Source organism: Cucumis melo, chromosome 1, assembly GCF_025177605.1.
Source record: "Cucumis melo cultivar AY chromosome 1, USDA_Cmelo_AY_1.0, whole genome shotgun sequence".
Taxonomy (NCBI): Eukaryota; Viridiplantae; Streptophyta; class Magnoliopsida; order Cucurbitales; family Cucurbitaceae; genus Cucumis; species Cucumis melo.
Window position 1 is genome coordinate 29,041,044 of NC_066857.1, and position 19,821 is coordinate 29,060,864.

Sequence of the window (19,821 nt, forward strand, 5' to 3'; positions counted from 1 at the left end):
ATCGACCAATGGCGTGTTAACTAGAGCGTTTTAAGTATTTTCTATCGTGAGCTTATAGGCTTTTTTGGTTTTGTATAAATATTCTCTCAGTTCGTTACATTTTTTAAAAAACCCCAATATATTGACGCTTTTTTAAACATTAAACGAAAGTAGGCATTATTAATTATTATTTTACAAAATTGATTGGGTAAGATTTTTGTGTTAAATAATAGTTTATTAGCTTTTTTTTTAGTAAAAGAAACTGGAGTTAGGGATTCAAAGTCTCCACCTCTAAATCTCTAAATGAAATATCACATCAATCACCACTAAACTAACCTTGTTTCGATATGGATAATTAAGTTATTCATGTAAAAACATAAAAGTACTGACAAATGTACCATGGAGTATATTTATTTTTTATTATATATATATACACATGTGTATGTAGAAAACTCTAAAGAGCCATTTAAAACAAAGATTATCTAAGACTATGATAATCATAGTAAATACTATTTCAAAACTCTCTATTTGCTATAGTTTTTTACTATTTAACATTCATAATTTTTTATTCTTTGCTATAGTATTTATTATTTCCTTATCAAACTAAAATAGTCAACACACCAAACACATATTATTATAACTAACGCTAAAATGAATTACACGACAAACATAAACCATTCTAATCAAACGATAATAATCTAGAACTAAATAACCCACTCCTTGTACCAAAAACCCTCTAAAATACATGCATTGAGCACTTGTGCGAGAATTTTACGTAAGGATTGCAAAGGTGATAAAGAAAAAAAAAATATAGGAAGACATATATGCGTAGATAGAGACAACATGGAAATTAAAAGAGAGATGTATGTTAATGAGAAAATTTTGAGTTCTGACATGCTAAGCATACTTAAACATTTACCGTAAATCTCAAATTTCCATCCAAACATATGTTTGAACTAAAAATAAAAAATGTGCTAAAAAAAGAGCCAAAAAATGTAATCGTAAGATTTAAAGAGAGTCCAACGTTGGTACATATGAAAGGATACGTGAGAGAAACGTGTATCAAGTTTCACTCAATTAGTCAAAGTTATATCAAGTTTCACTCTAGACTTCCAATTTCCGGTACAAACCATCAATTTTTTTTTATAAAAAACAAAGATGAAAAACCTACACACACACTAATTTCAATAATATCAAACTATCAATTTCATACAATATATATTTTATACCTAAAACCTACCCTCAACGAAAGTTTATAAAACTATTATTTTCACTTCAAGAACAAAGGAAACTTTAAACTCAAAGCAGCAGCAGCATCAACCACACAACATGCAAGGGAATATACAACCATGAAGCAAATATCCGGGGTTGAAAAACTCATAGCTATTTTCCATTTAGATCGATTGGGTTAAATTTTATTTACGTTCTGTTCTGGTTTTCTTTTAAAACAATACATTCCGAGTATTATTGAAGTGCATGCTCATCTTAAAGCAAAGTACCAAAAACAGTTATTGCAAGCGCACACCACACAAAAAGAAAAAAAGATCACAATGGCTATAAGATCTACTTCAGTTTATTTCACAGAACAATCCTTACAAGCAGCAGTATTTACCTGTTTAGACATGTAAGCTTCGTAGATTTCCACGACAAGCCGTGGATCCTTCTCGACGAGTTCCATATACTCCTCCCTTTTGGTAAGCTTGTCCATGTTGTCAATAATCATTGACAAAGCTGCATCAATCATATGCACGCCATTGTGCTGGTGTGCAAATACGTAGTTCATGATTGAGTTGTCCCAGTTCAGTTTTGATATTAGGAACTTCTCGCAATGTGCCTTCAAATGCTTCACTTCGTACTTCTCAGCCAAAACTAGAAGGTCATAAGCCATTTGCTCATCAAGACAGGCTTCTGCAGTGTACAAATAATTAACAAAGGCACGGAGAGCATCAAACGATACATCACTGATCTTTATGGTACCACTACGACTTTCTTCCATTTCATTCTCAAGCATAGCTCTGAAAACTGGGGAGCGACTCACCTGGAGGATACATGAAAAAGGTAATCTATGATAAGAAAAAGGAACAGGGTCCTGTTTACATACACTAGACCATAACAGGAGAAGCTAGGCAAAGTTAGAGCAAATGTATATAGAACCCAGCTGAAATAGCATCCATCTTCACAAAGTCAGTCAAAAACCAAGTCGCTAATATTAATACTCCTATCTTATTCCATCTTTCATCTCATTTCCTAATGGCACTAAATTTATAATCATGTTAAAATAATATTTATCCACCAAGGTACAACAGAAGTTGCAGAGAAACATCTTTTGACCTATTATTCTCACTCTTGAGTTTAATCTGCAGTAGAAAAAAAAAGGTAGAGGCCTCTCATATCTTCCGATAAAATTATATAAGGAGAGACATTAAATAGGTAACTGAAGCACAATTTGTCATGATTTGGACACCATGTGTAGTGTATACTGTGAATCTTGCCTTGAAGAACATTGAAGTACGCTATGATATGAATACTCTATTGCTATGTGGGAAAGACAAGGCATATAACGTAGCTGGTTCTTGATGACTTATGGGGGATAAAATAGAATACATTCTTTCCTTCACTTCACCTATCTACGGCATGAATAGAGCTTGGAATAGTTGTCTACATTTAAAATGATTAAAAAGATCTGATAATAATATACAAACACGAAGGATTGCAACCAAGTGACTGGTCCTCTTTTTACGATGTAGTGTAATGTTCTCATTGATTGTTTTGTTGGAATAAGAATAATAGTACATTTATTGTTTGTTAACCACATTCCTTGAATTCAAGGCACTTAACTATACTATCTTTTTTATGTCATATTCTCTTCTCTTATATAGGACAAAAATCTCATTGATGTATGAAATTAACAAAAAAAGGCCAAAGCCCTAGCCAAAGGAGTTGCATAAAAGATTTCCAATTGGACAAAAGGGAAGAAAGGGTGTATAAATTAAAAGAACATTTACACCAACTCACAGCATGAAAGATAATGAGTTTAAAAAAATCAATAAAAAGAGCTTCCCTTGTCATTAAAAAGACAGTTGTTCATACGAAAGCACGAATCACATGCATCCAAATAAGGCCATATCAGCTTCCTTTTTTCGTCTTATATATCCTTACAGTTTATGTTTTATAAAAGTAACATTTTATAAACCTCTATTCAGGTAAGTAACTTGTTAGGTTCCCAACCTAACAAGAGATATTCAAGAACACAAAAACTACTCAAGAACAAATAAATATGGAAAATATATTGAAATGTACTATAATCTCATAAGAACAAAGTACAATGTAACCCCGAGCCTTTCAAGAGGGCTAGACTCTCACAAATTCTCTCACAAGGAAATCTCACTACAAAATTCTTCACCCCTTTCCTTCAACCCAAGTCCTCTATTTATAACTAAAAATCCCTAACTTACGATCTAATTACTAATATGTCCCTTCTACTAACCCTACTAATACTCATTAATAATCCCATATAACTAAGGGCCTTACAGTACACTGTAGTAAAGAATGGCTTACAAATTCCTCTAATCGAATGACTCCACATCAAGATGTCAAACTAACTAAAGAGAGAATGAAGAGTTTTAAGAATTATTTAAGTGATCTTCCAGTCCCCCGGATTGTGCAAAAATGAACAAATCTGCAGATTTTGCCAAGTAGGATTATGTCTCAGATATGTTATCAATCCTACAAGTTGGTGGGCAATGTTACCAATCCTATAAGTTGTGGGAAACTCATGATGTTTATGCGTAAATGCTATGCTTCAACCAATTGCTGAGAAAGTACTAAGGAAGCTGTTTTCCTCTTCATGTTTTAAGAGAATTGGAGCACATACTCTTTAGTAATTCTCTCAAGAAGAACAAAATGGCAGCCCCAACAAGCAGAGGACTTGGTATATATCAACTGTAAACAACGTCTTACGACAGGGAAAGCTTCAGAATATTCAAAAGAAAAGGCTAAGCCATGGGACATTGCTAGAGATACCTTTGATTCTTTTGAAGATGTCAGCAAGCTTGAAGTTGATAATTTGTCTTTGATGAATGGGGGTTTTGGAAGATAATGGTGGTTAAAGTGATAAAGACGATAATGTTATGATAGAATACTTGAGCATTAGCCTCAAATCTAGTTTCCTTAGCCATAAAAAATAAATAAAAAACAAACAAACAAAACGAACACAAAACAATTAAATATATATTTCCTACTTCTACTAAAACCCTAGAGAAAAAGGATGTACAGTCCCTAAAAAGAGAACAGATAATTATAACTTCGTTGATTGTTTATAGCTCCAAGAGTGTTTTAGTATTTTACTTTACCCTAATTTTATTTCCTTTTGGTATTAGGGCTTGCTAGAGCCTACAAAGTTGTCTTCTTTTTTAACTTTCATTGTGTGTGAAAATAATAAAAGAGACTATTGTGATTTTTTCTCCCTGTTCTAGGGTTTTCTAAATAAACCTTGTGTTCTCTTTTCTACCTTTTAACATGGTACCAACATTGTGATGAAATCCTAGCCACCATTGGTAAAAAAAAACCAACCGATGCAAGATAACTTTAATTCCGCACTAGTCTTGCTTTAGCCACAGCTGCTGCCGCCACCATTGATTTTTTTGCTACTGTCATTGCCACTGTTGTCCAAGCCGTTGTTGATTGTTATCTTCGGTACTTGCTTATCCGTCCAATTCTAGCGCCGCAACAACTCTTTGATGGAAATCTTAGCCGAAACATACACCATAAACCAAGCTTAGTGAGTCGTTTGCCAACAACAAAGGTAATTTCCCTATCGTGGCAACAAGCTTCACGTAGCAACAGGGTTTTCCTCATCATGCGTCACCTAGTTATGAACATCAAGGTTGGTTGGTTTATCCCCAGCATTGGTACAACAGCAGTTAGCTTATCTTCAGACAAGTTTTCAACAACAAATCGCTGCTCTTGGGGCATCCTTAGGTGCTTCCACAAACCTAAATTCCACTATAGTGAATTCTGACATTCCTTCCAGTTTCCCGATGTATCCAGAGAATTCGACAACCTTTTTGCCTACTTTAACTACTACAAACTATTTGTGTGGCTCTATGGGAAATTCCATGGGGTTAATTGCAAGAGAAAAGTTGAATGGTCAAAATTATTTCTCCTGGTTGGTCCATTAAAATGATCCTTGAGGGACGTCACAAGTTTGGGTATCTAACTAGGAGATATCAAGACCTAGACCAAGGGATCCTCAGGAGTGCATTTGGAAAGGAGAAGACTCCCTGCTTCGATCACTGTTGATTAGTAGTATTGAACCTCATATAGGAAATAATTGTTCTATGCTACTACTGCTTGACATATTTGAGATGTAGTTCAGAAATTATATTCCAAAAGACAGAATGCGTCTCGTTTGACACTCTACTTAAACAAGCTCATCAGTGCAAACAAGGGACGATGGATGTTAACAAATTGTCTCTAATCTGGTAGGAGATGAATATGTGCCGTGAAATTATTGTTCCGTGTGGAGGTCTCCTGTATTCTAAGATTGAGAAAATCGATCGTGTTTATGATTTCCTAGCAGGTTTAAACTCCAAGTTTGATGTAGTTTGAGGTTGTATATTGGGGCAGAGGCCTATTCTCGTGGAAGTGTGGTTTGAGGTGCATCTAGAGGAAGACAGAATCGGTGCTATGAACATCATGACTGTATTTGCTACTGATTCTGCTACTTTTAGTGCAAAATTATCCAATTCTGTTAATGAAAAGCAAGATGGGAAACAGACCCCAATGCGTGAACATTGCAAGAAACCCTGGCAAACGAAATAATAGTGTTGAAGTTATGTGGTAGACCGCCAAATGGCAGAAGATATCCTCCAAATGACAAGCCCAACCATGGTCGAGCTCGTATGCTTGAATCGACGAGTGCCCCCTAATCACAACCTCAAGTGAATTGTCAAAGTGATCCTGGTGTCTCTTCCCTAAGGGCCATTGTACATTCGTGTACTTCTTAATCCTTAAGTCCCCTCAGCATAAATGGTAAGAAACCATGGATACTTGATTAAGGGGCTCCACATCATTTGACTGGATCGTATAATAATTTTTTATTATAGCTTTCTAAGTGCGGGTAATGAAAAGATTCGGATTACAGATGGGTCCTTTGCTCCTAATGCGAGTAAGGTCATATTTCTCCCGGTGATGCTTTTACATTACAAAATGTAGTGCATGTACCCAAAATATCTTACAATTTGCTATCTATTAGTAAGATAACTAGAGATCTAAATTGTCCAGTTGCCTTCTCACCAGATAATGTTTTCTTTCAGACTTGAGCTCAGGGAAGACAATTGGCACTCCCTGCACAATAAGGTACTCAATCTTCTTCACAATGATGCTCTATCTAGAAATTGTTATAGGAATAGTTTGTTGTCTCTTATTTTTCAACTTCAGAAAAAGATTGTATGTTGTGGCATTTTCGCCTTGGTGACCCAAATTTCCAATATATGAAATACTTATTTTCTTATTTATTTAATAAAGTTGATAACTTTTCTCTATCTTGTGATGTGTGCATTCAGGCAAAACACCATAGTCACCTTTACGTCTCAACCTTATAAACCTTCTCAACCCTCACCCATATTCATAGTGATGTTTGCGACCTTTATTGCTGATGATACCTACCTCACATGGGTTTTTCTCCTCACTGATAAATCAGATCAGAGGTTACAATAATATTTCAACAATTTTACATTACTACTATTGAGATTCAGTTCAACACCAAAATTATTATTCTTCGTAGTGATAATGTTCATGAGTTCCTTAATAATACTCTTCGTGACTTTTTGTCTTCTTAAAGCATCGTCCACCAAAGCTCAGTGCCTATACACCTCAACAAAATGAGTGGCTAAAAGAAAAAATTATCAACTCCTCAAGGTTCAAGGTCTCTCATGTTGTCTACTTCACTTCCATTGTCCTTATAGGAGGAAGCAATTCTCACTGCAGCTCATCTTATTAATCGAATACCTTCATATATCCTCCAACTCCAAACCCCTTTTTAAATGCCTCGAGGAGTCTTACCCTACCACACGGCTTATTCCTGCTGCCCTCTAGGTTTTTGGATGCACTGCCTTTGTACACAATCATGGCCTTAACCAAACTGAGTTTACCCCTCGTGCTCAGAAATGTGTCTTCTTGGATATCCCCTTCACCAATGAGGTTATAAATGCTTCCACCCTTCTTTACGAAAATACTTCATCTCCATGGATGTAACATTTCTTGAGGATCTACCTTTCTTCCCCATTAGTCATCTTCAGAGGGAGAGTACAAGTGAAGAGACTAATTGGTCCATTTCTTCAGTCCCTACTGACCTTCCAGAACCCATCCTGAATACCCATGACATCGTTCTACCCACTGAACAAATCCCTTGGACAACTTACTACAAAAAGTATCTCATAAAGGAGATAGTGTCCCTACTGCCCCATTGGATGTGGTCCATGGATCTAAACCAACACATGCTCGAGGTACTACTTGCCTTGATAATACTAACTTGTGTGTTGAAGATGATATTGTTGATCTGGCTGAGAATGATAGAAATGATATGTTGGTTCTATAGAATAATAGGTTGCAAGCAGTAATGGAACTTCGACAGAAACACAATAGGGTAGAACTCTTCCTTAGGCTAGAAAAGGTAATAAAAAAACCCATTGCAAATGAAGAATGAGAAAAATCAAGGGATTATGATATCTCTCTTGACATGCCAATTGCATTGAGCAAGGGCACCAGATCCTACATCAAGTACCCCATGTATAGCTTTCTGTCTTACAGTAATCTGTCATCTACGTTCAAGGCGTTCACCGTTAGCATTGATTCAGCAACAATACCAAATAACATACATGCTATGGAAATTCCTGAGTGGAAGATTGTCATCATGGAAGCTCTTGAAAAGAATAATACTTAGGATCTTTGTGCTCTTTCTAAAGGGCATAAACAGTTGGGCACAAGTGGGTGTTCACTCTAAAGTATAAATTAGATGGAACTCTAGAAAGGTACAAGGCTAGACTTGTAGCAAAAGGGTTTATTCAAACTTATGGGATAGATTATTCTAAGACTTCTCTTCCATGTAGCGAAGTAAATATAGTCTGAGTCATTCTTTCTATTGCAGTTAACAAAGATTGGTCTCTCTATCAATTAGATGTGAAAAATGCATTTCTGAAAGGTAAGTTAGAAGAAGTTTATATGAGCCCACCCCCAGGTTTTGAAGCTCAGTTTGATCGTTAAGTATGTAAACTCAAGTAGGCTTTGAATGGTTTCTGAAGTGTGGTTAGACAAGTTAACTACATTTGTTAAGTCCCAAGATTTCACTTAAGGACACTTCAATCATACGTTGTTTACAAAAAGGTCAGTATCTAGAAAGGTCGTTCTAAACTTCTAATTGTGTATGAGATGATACAGCTAAGATCACCAAGCTAAAAAAGAAAACGACTGACGAGTTTGAGGTCAAAGATCTGAGGAATCTAAAATATTTCCTTGGAATGGGGTGGCAAGATCTAGGGAAAGGATCTCGGTCTCCCCGAGAAAATACATCCTTGACTTGTTAAAAGAACCAAGTACGACTAGATGTAGACCTGCTACCACTCCTATTTAATTCAATGCGACGGGAGATTTTGTTGACAAAGTCCCTTTTGACAAAGAGAGCTACAGGTGTCTAGTAGAAAAGTTGATTTACTTATCTCGCACTATACCAGATATTTCCTATGTTGTTAATGTTGTTGATCAGTTTATGCAGGTACCCTACGAAGAGCATATGGAAGCTGTGAATCGGATTCTTAAATATTTGAAAAGCTCTCTAGGTCAAGGTCAAATGTTTGGGAAAACGGACATAACATTGAGGCTTATAACGACTCTAATAGGGCTAGAAAATATACCTCTGAGTATTGTACTTTTGTGCAGGGTAACCTAATTACTTGGAGAAGTAAGAAACAAAATGTTGCTAGAAGCAACTAAAGATGAATACAGAGTTATGAGTTTGGGAATCTGTGAAGAAACCTAGTTGAAGAAAGTTTTGTCTGATCTTCATCAAGACTATGTTTTATCCATGAAGCTCTATCGTGATAATAAAGTGACTATAAGCATAGCCAATAATCCTGTACAACAAGATAGAACAAAGCATGTGGAGTATGAGACTCGTGCCTGAATAGAAGGGTCCTTTTGAGGAATAATAAGTTAAGTAAAGGGTTTTGAAAAAAGAAGTTGTTGGGAAAATTAGGCATTTTAAGGGCTAAATGCGAGATGAGTTTAGGCGTTGAAGAGTTAGGAAAATTTTAGGAAATTTTCTAATTGTATTTAATGGGCCACGTGTAAAGGTTTAAGCTAAGCATGGTTTGGAAAATTATTAAGCTTACACGTGTAGTACCTTAAGTAGGAGTTGGCAAGTTTATGAGAGCTTAACGAAGACTAATCCAATTTGGGATTAGTATAAATAAGAGAAAAGGTCAAAAGAGAAGGAGGGTTACTCCAAAAGATTATTAAGAAAGGCCTTGAAGAGTTGCTGTTGGGCAAGAAGAAGAAATCTGAAGCTAGGCGTTCTGAGGAAGGAAACTTAGTCTGTGAGCGATTATCCAAAATGTTTTAAGACTTTAAAGCTTTCTTTTAAATTCCTTGTTGATTTGTAATGATGTTCTTAGGTTAATGTTATAAAGGAATGATTTTAAAAGAAAGTTTGTGTTATATTGATGAAAATGTATGTTTTGCTAGTTGTAAATCATTAGTCTTATTCCTGCCTATGAAGCTAACTATTATGTGCACATAATGAGTAAAGGCGGCCACGTAGAAAAGGACTACATGGTGGAGTGAACTTGGTCAATGCGTAAAAGGAGCGTATTGAGCTTAGCGACCTGAGCAATAGGAAATGAATCAAGAATTTCTCCAAGGGATGTTGTTGATGAAAATGACATCAAAGTAGCCTATGCGTGAGAATGGTTCATGTTCTTGAAAGAAAGAAATATGAAAGGCTAATGTGAGGCGACGAATCCATGTTTATGAAAATGATTTCATATATGTTTGTATGCTCAAAAATGTTTTCTTAAAACATCACTCACTTAGTTTTTACTTATGTTTTAAAGATTTCCTGGATGGCATCGTTGGATTTATGTTTGGGTTGAAATAGAGATTGTTACGGTTGAGGAGGTGCTTCTGAGTTTGCCTTTTTTAGGGAAGGCAAAGTTTTGTGGCATCCAAATTTCTTCGTCACCTCCTAGAGTACTTGGCTTCAAATAAATAATAGGATTTTCAAAGAAATGGAAGACGAGCAATGAGGTCTAGGAGGTGGCAAGGTTTAATGCTTCTACGTGGACACCGACCACTCAGCCATTTTGTAGCTTGTAACTTGTAGGTATGGTTTTCATTTGATTTTGTTGGATGAGAATCCTTTTCTATAGTTCTTTGACTCCTTTTTGATGGGCTCATGCTTTTTTGTATGCTCTTGTAAATTCTATCATTTTTTTTTCCAATGAAAGCTTGGTTACCCGTTTCTTACCAAAAGATAAATATATATTACTAACCTTCACAGGCCCACCCCAAAAACATAAATGCATCATGTTCTCAGTAGTATTATCTCTAGTTTTGAACACAATTTTTTTCTATGGAGAAACTACACCCACATGAAAGACCAAATTGAAAGGAGTATACAGAAATAGAAAGATACGGAAGGACTCAAACTATAGAGAATTAGGGATAAAGAATAATCACAAAAACCCTTGGTTACAGAAACCCAAGCAAACACATTGATTCTCACCAAGGCTCTCAATACTCTCCCTAAGACTGTCTGCAAAGCACTAAAATCTCCCCTGTTCCTCACAAGCCAGATGTTCTATAAGACATCAAAAACAAAAAGAACCAAAAACGAAAAAAGCACACCAAAATCCTTCTTATAGACCAACACAAATTTTGCTATGAGCCAACTACACCTTAAACCCTTAAGGTTGCCCAGGCCCCAGATTGAGCCTGCCAACTAACAACCACAAATAATATGCTCCAGATACTCTTAAGACCCTTACATTATTAAAATGTATGTAACAATAGAAAACCCAGGACATGATCCCCCAACCAAGTGTTATTCCAGACTATGATTCGATCAACATTACCCACATTTAGGCCATGAAAGGATTTTCAAGGGAAACGTCCATTTTTTCAACATCTAAGCTAATCCACAACCTCATTAACAATCAAATAGATTGTAGGATAACATGGCAGAAACCTTCAACTAAACTCAGACAGATGTTCATGGTCATCCCTTTCGGTTATTCCTAGAATATACGTATTTCAAATTTACAAACCTTAATAGAACTCTCTTTCTCATCAATTCAGTCATACTTGGTTATCCAAATACCCTCAGAAGAGGGATGATAGAAAATTATATGAACTCATAGAACAGAAGGCTTGAAATCTTTTTCATCTTATAGCTAAAGAAAAAATCGAGTAGAAAAAGGGATTTCAAAAAGGGATAACTTTAAGTAATGAAATGGAAATGAATTATAAAATAGAATGTAGAACAAAGAATATTGGTAACAGGAAAGAGAAATAAATAACTTGTGAAGAGGCAAACCCACCATTTCAATGAAAATTTTTAAAAATATGTGCAATGACCAAACCATATTTACCGAATAATAAGAAGTCTATGCCTACAGATCAACTCACGTTTTAATTATCAGACTCGACTCATGGAGTCGAGCGTGGTATTTCAGGATTCCATATAGCTTAGCCTCCCCCCTCCCCCCCTCCCCCCCTCCCCCCATCCCACTAAAATAGTATTATCTTTCGCGTATTTGTGCAACAAATCCAAGCTTACTGAACCAATGCTTATGAGTTTGGCAGTTAAACATCTTACTCTTTTGACGCTTAGTAACTAAAAAAGAAAAACCACTTTAATTCTAAATAACAAGTGGCCATGGCATTAACTCGTAGACGGCTTAAACTCATAAACAAACTAGACTGGAATCAAACCAAAACCAAAAAAAAAAGTATTATATTAGAGAATAACCAAGTAAACCCGTAAAATTCATACTAACCAAGACAGCTTTATGAGCGGGAAGAGGCACGGCGTATCCCTCAGGTCCATCGCTGGAGGCGATCAAAACGACATCCGTAAAGCATGGAGTATTCGACCTGTTATGAAGATGATCAAGAGGGGACCAAAACCTGAGGAAAGCGACCTTGGCTTTCAAGTCCTCGATCTCACGCTTGAGCTCTTCCTCAGTCTCATTAGCTTCATCATAGCACTCCTTGCAGGTTCCGGCCTCGCGTGATGGGTATTCCTCCAGACACGACAAGCACTTCATCATTTCTTGATCGGACTCGCTTTCCGTGTCCGAAATGGCTCTCGACGACAAACACCGGCGGCGCTGCATCGGAAGATTTGCCGTCGGCGCGGGGATTCTGTGAAAATTCCCTAATCGTTGCTTTGATCGAACGGAAACTGTCGAAAAGAGAAATGGCGATATGACGAAGGATTAGCCTCTAGAGATCAATCAATTTGTGTTTTAAAGAACAAAATAATGTTTTTTTTTCGAAGTGGAATTGGTGAGAAGCCAAATGGGGTGAAGGACCTCCAAGTACACTGTATTTTGGCGTATTGCTTATTAGGGTAATTTTAAAAAGCTGATTTCAATTTTGATTTTTTTTCAAAACAAAAAACAAATTCAAATTATGTCAAATTTTGGCCGATAGAAAAAGCATTATTTTAGTCTAACTCAAAAAGAAAATTACTCCTGCTTCATCTTTAGCTTATTTCTCAAACTAAACGGGATAGGGCATGTCAAATGGAAAATATTTGCATACGTCACATCCTTGAATATGATTAAAAATAATTCAATTCATATTGTTATGGGCAAACACCATCTTTTTAAGGCTTAAATAGGCGGTACGCTCCAATCATTAAATAGAGAAGGTCAACCTCAACCTCATCCTTGATCGAGGTCAAGGTCAATCAAGCTATTTTGACTTAAAGTCCTATTACCCCTTTTCCTTTAACCTATTATATCCAACATTTCTCATTTCTTATCTCATTATGGTTCTAAATTGTAGAATTGCAAGTAGATCTTCTTTGGGTTGAGATCGACCAACCCAACATTCTTGCTAGACGCGCTCAAGTTCTATCTCTTAAGCATGGGCTATGTTGAGTCTTACTTAGGTCGAGGTCGACTAACCCAACATAGTTGCTAGACTCTTTAGAATTCCCTCCCTTTAAGACATGTCTTATGTTGGACCTTAATTCCTGTATGTTCACCATGGGCTTGAATCTTGATCTCAGGTATGGTCAAGGCCAACTAGAACCATGCTCTTGCTTGACCCACTTTTCCCTTCTTCTGGTGTCCTTTTACTGTTATATTATTGACTCTATAGTTTGCCCATAACAATATAAATTGATTTTTTTTTTATTTTTTTATAATTAGTGATCGAATATTTATTTTTTAATATTTTATTAATTTATTTGTTTCAGATGAGACACGACTTTTTAGAAATAGGTTTATGATGAGTTTAATAGGAGAAATTGAGGTCGACTAAATGTAACTCTTTAAGATAGGGCATATTTATTCAAATATATGAATATGTTGAGTTTGAAAAAAACATCATTGACCTCGAACTCTATCTCTTAGGAGATTTCTTTTGCCAAAAAAACAATAAATAAATAAAAGAAAAAGAGGAATGTCAAAAAAAAAAGGAAAAAATGTGGAGATCTCACATGTATTTAAATGTGTGCAAAAGAAATCCGCTATATTCAACCAAAGTACACAATAAACAAACAACCAACCAACCAACCTAATGTGGAACAAAATGCTCTTAGAAGCGGAGTTTATTTCGTGTTCAGTCTATGAAGCAACGAAATTTGCAAAGCTTAAACTATTGCAATAGAGTAAAATAGAACGAATAGCAACAAACCTAAAGAAATGATAAAATGAAGGGAAATTCTCACTGATACAAAATACTTCCATTTTATATAAAAATTTTGTTTTTTAATAGTATTTTTTTTATATGAATTGTAAATAATTTTTTTCTATCTTAAAAAAAGCGTAAAATAAATTTTATTGTATCGAGGAAAAGAATAGTTTTCTAAAATTAGAGATGCACTCACACGTTGGGACCACTCCAAATTTTCCTCTTTTTTTTTTAAGAAAAGAAAAAAAAAAGAGGATAAGATCCAGATCTAACATTAAAACTCATGGACTTCCTACAAAAAGCAATAAAAGACGAAACCGTGGAAATAGCAAAATCATATATAGAAAAATCAAAATTATTTTGATTTATGGCAAAACCACCAGTCAAATTAATTTTTTTTTAATTTTTTTGGTCCGAGTTTACCCTACTGACAATTGTTTCACCGTATTTGTTAAGATAAAAAAGTCAAACAAAATAACACAAATACAGTGTATATAGTGTATTTGTAAACGCATTTACTCGTGGTAAATCTTAACTAAATCAAAAAAAATATATTATTGTTGTAGAAGATTGAACCAACATCCTCAAGATATATCTTTACTTTCAACATCCTCTAATAATTATTAAGATACAAAATTAAGTAATTAACAAATTTTATATTTCATATTATTTATAAAAATATATTAAATAATACATATTACAAATTTTTAATAACAATTTCAATCTACATCATTCCTAAAATCGTTAATTTGAATTCAAATTTTACCTCATTTTCCTAAAATAACTTCAAGATAAATTCAACTATTTCGCATTTTTTATTCTTCAAATTATTTATGAAAAAATATACACAAATAATACATAATACCTATTTGATATTCTAACATTATTTTTAACATCATTTTCCACCCTATTTTAACCATTAATTTTAGATTATTAGTCTGAATTCCTAAATTATGCCAAAGATAAAGAAGAATCCCTTAATTTTAGATTTCTTAATGTCACTTTGATCCAAACTTGCAACATAAATGTCAAGTGATGACCTTGAATGTTGTATTCCCGAACTGCCCATTTTGCTATTTCTTTCACAAGTGTGTCTACAGGATTCCCTCCAATGAACACATAATTTTAGATTGTTATTTTGAATCCCTAAATATAAATAATACATAATGCATATTTTATATTTTAACATTATTTTTCACCCTAAACCATTAATTTTAACTCAAATTTTTAAAATATTTCAAAATCCAAATTCTACACATTAATTTTAGATTGTTATTTTGAATCCCTAAAATTATGTCAAAGATAATATTTGATATATTCCCCATCCTAATTTTACAATTTAGGTCACGTTTTTCTCTAGTTTTAAAAATTTCAAGTTATTTTTAAATTAAAATTTTACACCTTAATTTTAGATTGTTTGTTTGAATCCTAAAATCATGCCAAAGATAGTATTTGTTATATATCTCACCCTAAAATTACACTTTGGTTTTAATTTTTTTTGAATCCCTAAGATTATGCCAAATATAATGGTTGAATCCCTACACTTATTTTGTATAATTTATGAAACAATAATTTTATATACATTTGTTATATGCTATGATAAAGCTGAAATTCAAATCTTTGCAATTCAATAATATTTTAGCACATATCTCTTCACTTAATTATTTACATACATTTTAAATAATGTTGCCAATTTAAAAATATATTGGACAAAATTTAAGATACATTTGTCATATGCTATAATAAAGCTAAAAATCAAATCTTTGTAATTTAATAATATTTTAGCATATATCTCTTCACTTAATTAATCCACACATTTTAAATAATTTTGCCAATTTAAAAATATATTTACTACTCAATAAACGTGTTGCCTTTGTAGACTGTAACAGATGATGTGTCGGACGAAGAAGATGCTATGATGTGAAGATTGAAGATGCGAACGGACGAAGATTGGAGATGTGCCAGACGAATTTGAAGTTTGGAGATTGAAGTGGAACAAATGATTGAAGTTGCAAATAAGATTGAAGTGAAACGAACGAAGTTGAAGATTGAAGATGCGTTGGACAAAGGAGATGCGAAGGAGATGCAAAACAGACAATGCGAAGGATGAGATGTGGATGAAGTTTGAGTTTTTCAATTTGAAGCGGACGAAATTAGGGTTTTCAAAGTAAGGGAAGGAAATGCTTGAAGATTCTTTGTTTCCAAATTCCTAATAATGGAAGATCTGAAACGGTGGCCTACACAAATTGAATGAGATCTGATAACTTGTAGAGTTTTGAGAATGTGATTTGATGAGTTCTTTTCTATTTTGGGGGGAAAATAGGGAAAGTAGATTATTTAATTGTGGGTGCAAAATTTTATTTAATTATAGGGTATTTGGGGATTAGTAAATAAATGTATTTAAGAATCACATTTGTCACTTAGGTAGGGATATTTAAGGCATTGTCCCCCCAATTTTTATTTAAAATTCTTATGTTTTGCTATTTTGTCAATTTAAAAATAAATTTGCCATTTATACAAAGTAAACCTCTAATTTTGTCATTGTTCTTGTCAGCCTAAAAATAAACTAACAGAACAATTTTAAAATAAGGCTTTTAACTCATATAACCTAAGTAGGCACTTACTTACATGTCGATTTAATAATGCAATTTATTTTACAAAAGTTTTAATGGGCTACAAAATTACATAAATGTTGAGTCCAAATGTCAAAAATGTCCATATTTATTAGAAATATAAGTAAAAGAAAAAACAAAAAAGAAAAAAGAAAGTGAATTGTCGCATATAAAAAAAAAAAGAGAAAATCATCCATTTTCGTTTCAATTTCAAAAACCATATCCTAGGACATTCCTTGTTGAAACAACTTCTGAAAATTGTAGCATCGTTCTTCCAAAATGGACCTACATCGGTGTTTCCATTTTCTGTGTAAGAAAGCTAGGGCTTCGACAAAAGAGAACGCATAGAAAGGAAAAATTTCGATCGTCGAGTACCATTTCGATAAGTAATGTATGATCATTATTCACTATACTTGTTAGGGTATATTATGTATATTACATAACATTTGTTCTAAAACTAATTTCAAATTTTCCTAAAGTTCAGTTTGTGTGTAACAAAAATAGGGTTTCACTGTTAGAGGACGATTTGAAAGTGAATATTTCAGTCATATAATACCGTTTCAGTAAGAAATGTATGATTGTTGCTCACTAAAATTGTTAGGTTATACTATGTATATTATAGAAGTTGCTTTGATTGATTTCCTACTTCTACGAGCTTTAATTGATTTCCACCAATCCTCTGCTTCCTTTTGAAGCAGGAAAGTTGCTAACTAAACTTTTTTGCTTCAGGGCAGTCCATTATTTCAAAACATTTTTTTAATAGATTTTTATTATGCCTCTGCATCGGTTGGATTTGTAGATCCTTCAAATACTGTAGCATCGGTTTCTTATTAGACTTGATTTGCACTCTTCCCATAAATTCCATAAACTTTTGAAGCATTTCCTGATAACTTTGTTCATCAATTCCACGTTGTCTTGTACTTGATTCACTTTCTGGAGTATGATTCTCTTCCATAGGTGTTGTGGCCATTTGTGCCTTTCCTCTTTTCGAAATGATGAGGCATTCTTTATCTTCTGCGATTATTACCATCCTTAACATTCATAATCTTCAATCTTAGTCCAATTATTTTACTTGATCAAACAAAGAAACAACAATTTAGAAACACACTTTTTATTTATCTTCATAAGTTTTATTCATAACCTACACAATAACTTACAGGAAAAGGAAAACAAAACACAGTTTTTACATCATACTTTAAAAAAAAAAAAACAAAGTTTGTTCTTCCCCTTGATTGACGATGCTACTTGTTGACGAATTAACTGAGCTACAAATGCTGCTCCAATTTCTACCTGTCTATCCAACTTGAACGCTAAACAGATATTCCTAAAACGCCCTTAATGAAAACATATATTACTTCATTGATATAACACTTTCCTCGATGAAACTTTTTACATTTATAACATTGCTTCTTCCTTTCTAACCTTGATGTAACTTCCCCTACAGAGTGCAACCCACAGACTCTTGTTTACTTCCTTCTTCCATCTCTCTCAACCTCATCTTCCTATAGTGCTTAGAAAAATATTCCTTTTCAAACATACTTTGGAATAGTTCCCAATTCTGCCTTGCTTCTTTAGTCAAGTCTTCTCTTAATGTAAACCACAATTCTTTTGCTTCATCAATAAACATAGTCTCAACTAACATCACCTTTATATCCTCGTCACACTTAATTATCTCAAAACATTCTCTCACTTTATGCTTCCATTCCTCAACTAATTCAATGGGATATATAAATCCTCTGAACTTTTCTACCCTATAGATTTCTAGTCATCCCCTTGTGTTTTCATTTTTCATAGATCTGTAAGTGATAAACATTTTTCCTTTCTTAGTGCTTAAAATAAAATAAAAAACACTTACATAGCTTTTGGCAAGATTGTGCTCCGGTCGCTGCTTACATATTTTACCTGCCAAACAAGTTTTATTTTAAATTCCATTTAAATCTACTTTTCTATTTCCTAGGAAATAACATTTGCTCTAATACTACTTGTCATCACACCACCTGTCCAAGCAGGTGATCCGGAGGGGGTGTGACAATAATGATGATTAGAAGTTTGTGTTTGGTCTTTGTGAATGGTTTTAATTTGAGATTTGTTTATTAGTTGGTTGAGTGATATGATTGCTAGTTTTGTAGTTGTTTGAGTGTATATAGAACTTTTCGATTGTTTGGGTGTGTATAGAACTTGTTAGTTTTTGGAATGTGGGTAATAATTTAATTTTTTTTCACATATAGAACTAAGATAAGGATTTGGTAGAAACACATGGCGTCCTGTGATTGGACCATCCTTGCTGTCGGCAAAAGTCATCGTTTCTATGTAGAAAATGTCACTGGAGAAACATATAAATAGAAGAAATCCGACCAATTTGGGACTGCTTTTTACCCAGTGTTGAGTTAAGAAAGAATTGAGGAAATCTCCAAGATTTCCAAGAATTCACGAAAGCATGGATACCAACAGAAGGTTGCAAAGAAGTTCTTGGTTAAGGAGCAGGGCAAAGGAGCTAGCCGACTATTGAGTGTGAGTGGTTCTTCTTATTAAATGTTTTCAAAATAAAAAGAATTTCCAAAATGTGTTCGAATCCTTAAATATATTTCAAAACCATGAACTATGTGATTTAACTTATGCCTTTCAATTCTTAAAACACTTAGGACTTAAAAATGAATTAGACTTATTGTGAACTGGAATGATGTAATAAAATGATCTTTTGTACCTTATGCGATGAGTGTCACACCCCGCACTACACACGTCCTTGCTTAGTATGTGAGACGCGGTGTGACTTTGAGTATCTTGACGTGTTAAACACCAAAACACTCATCTTTAGGTCCATAAGCTATGCTTAATCACCTCATGACCTTCCTAAATCTTAACTTGTACTTAACAAAAATCTTTAGGTGATATGAAAACATAACACAGATAAGTATCTAAACTAAGACTTTATTAACCTTCATTAAGTGTTTTACATACTATAACTTTACACCAACTATATATTCAAACAGTTCTTAAAACCTAAAAAAATGTAAAACGCCTTGGCAACTTCCTCGCCTAGCAAGCCCTTCAAACTCCTCTTACTTGGGCTTAACGTTTGACTTTTGGAATATGAGATTTAAAAACGTAAGTCTGAAAGACTCAATTAGGTTTTATGAAATCCTTTTCACAAAATTCCTTTTGTAATCATCATTTCGCCAAACATTTCAAATCACATCATTTCATCTCTTATGTAAACGTATCATTTCATATAAAACACAAACATCAATTCATTAACAGCTTTTCATTTCGCAATAAACTTCATTTCGCATAACACTCATTAGTTACCGTA

At 34.0% G+C, this 19,821-nt stretch overlaps 1 protein-coding gene across 1 annotated transcript; it reads right to left on the reverse strand.

Moving 5' to 3' along the window:
- Window positions 1-1,347: 1,347 nt before the first annotated feature.
- LOC103492576 (BTB/POZ domain-containing protein At4g08455) lies at window positions 1,348-12,579 on the reverse strand. The gene is made up of 2 exons (XM_008452995.3): window positions 12,033-12,579; window positions 1,348-2,017 (listed from the first exon to the last, which is right to left on the reverse strand). The coding sequence occupies exons 1-2, from the start codon at window positions 12,369-12,371 to the stop codon at window positions 1,553-1,555; spliced, it is 804 nt and encodes a 267-aa protein (XP_008451217.1). The 5' UTR covers window positions 12,372-12,579; the 3' UTR covers window positions 1,348-1,552.
- Window positions 12,580-19,821: the final 7,242 nt, after the last annotated feature.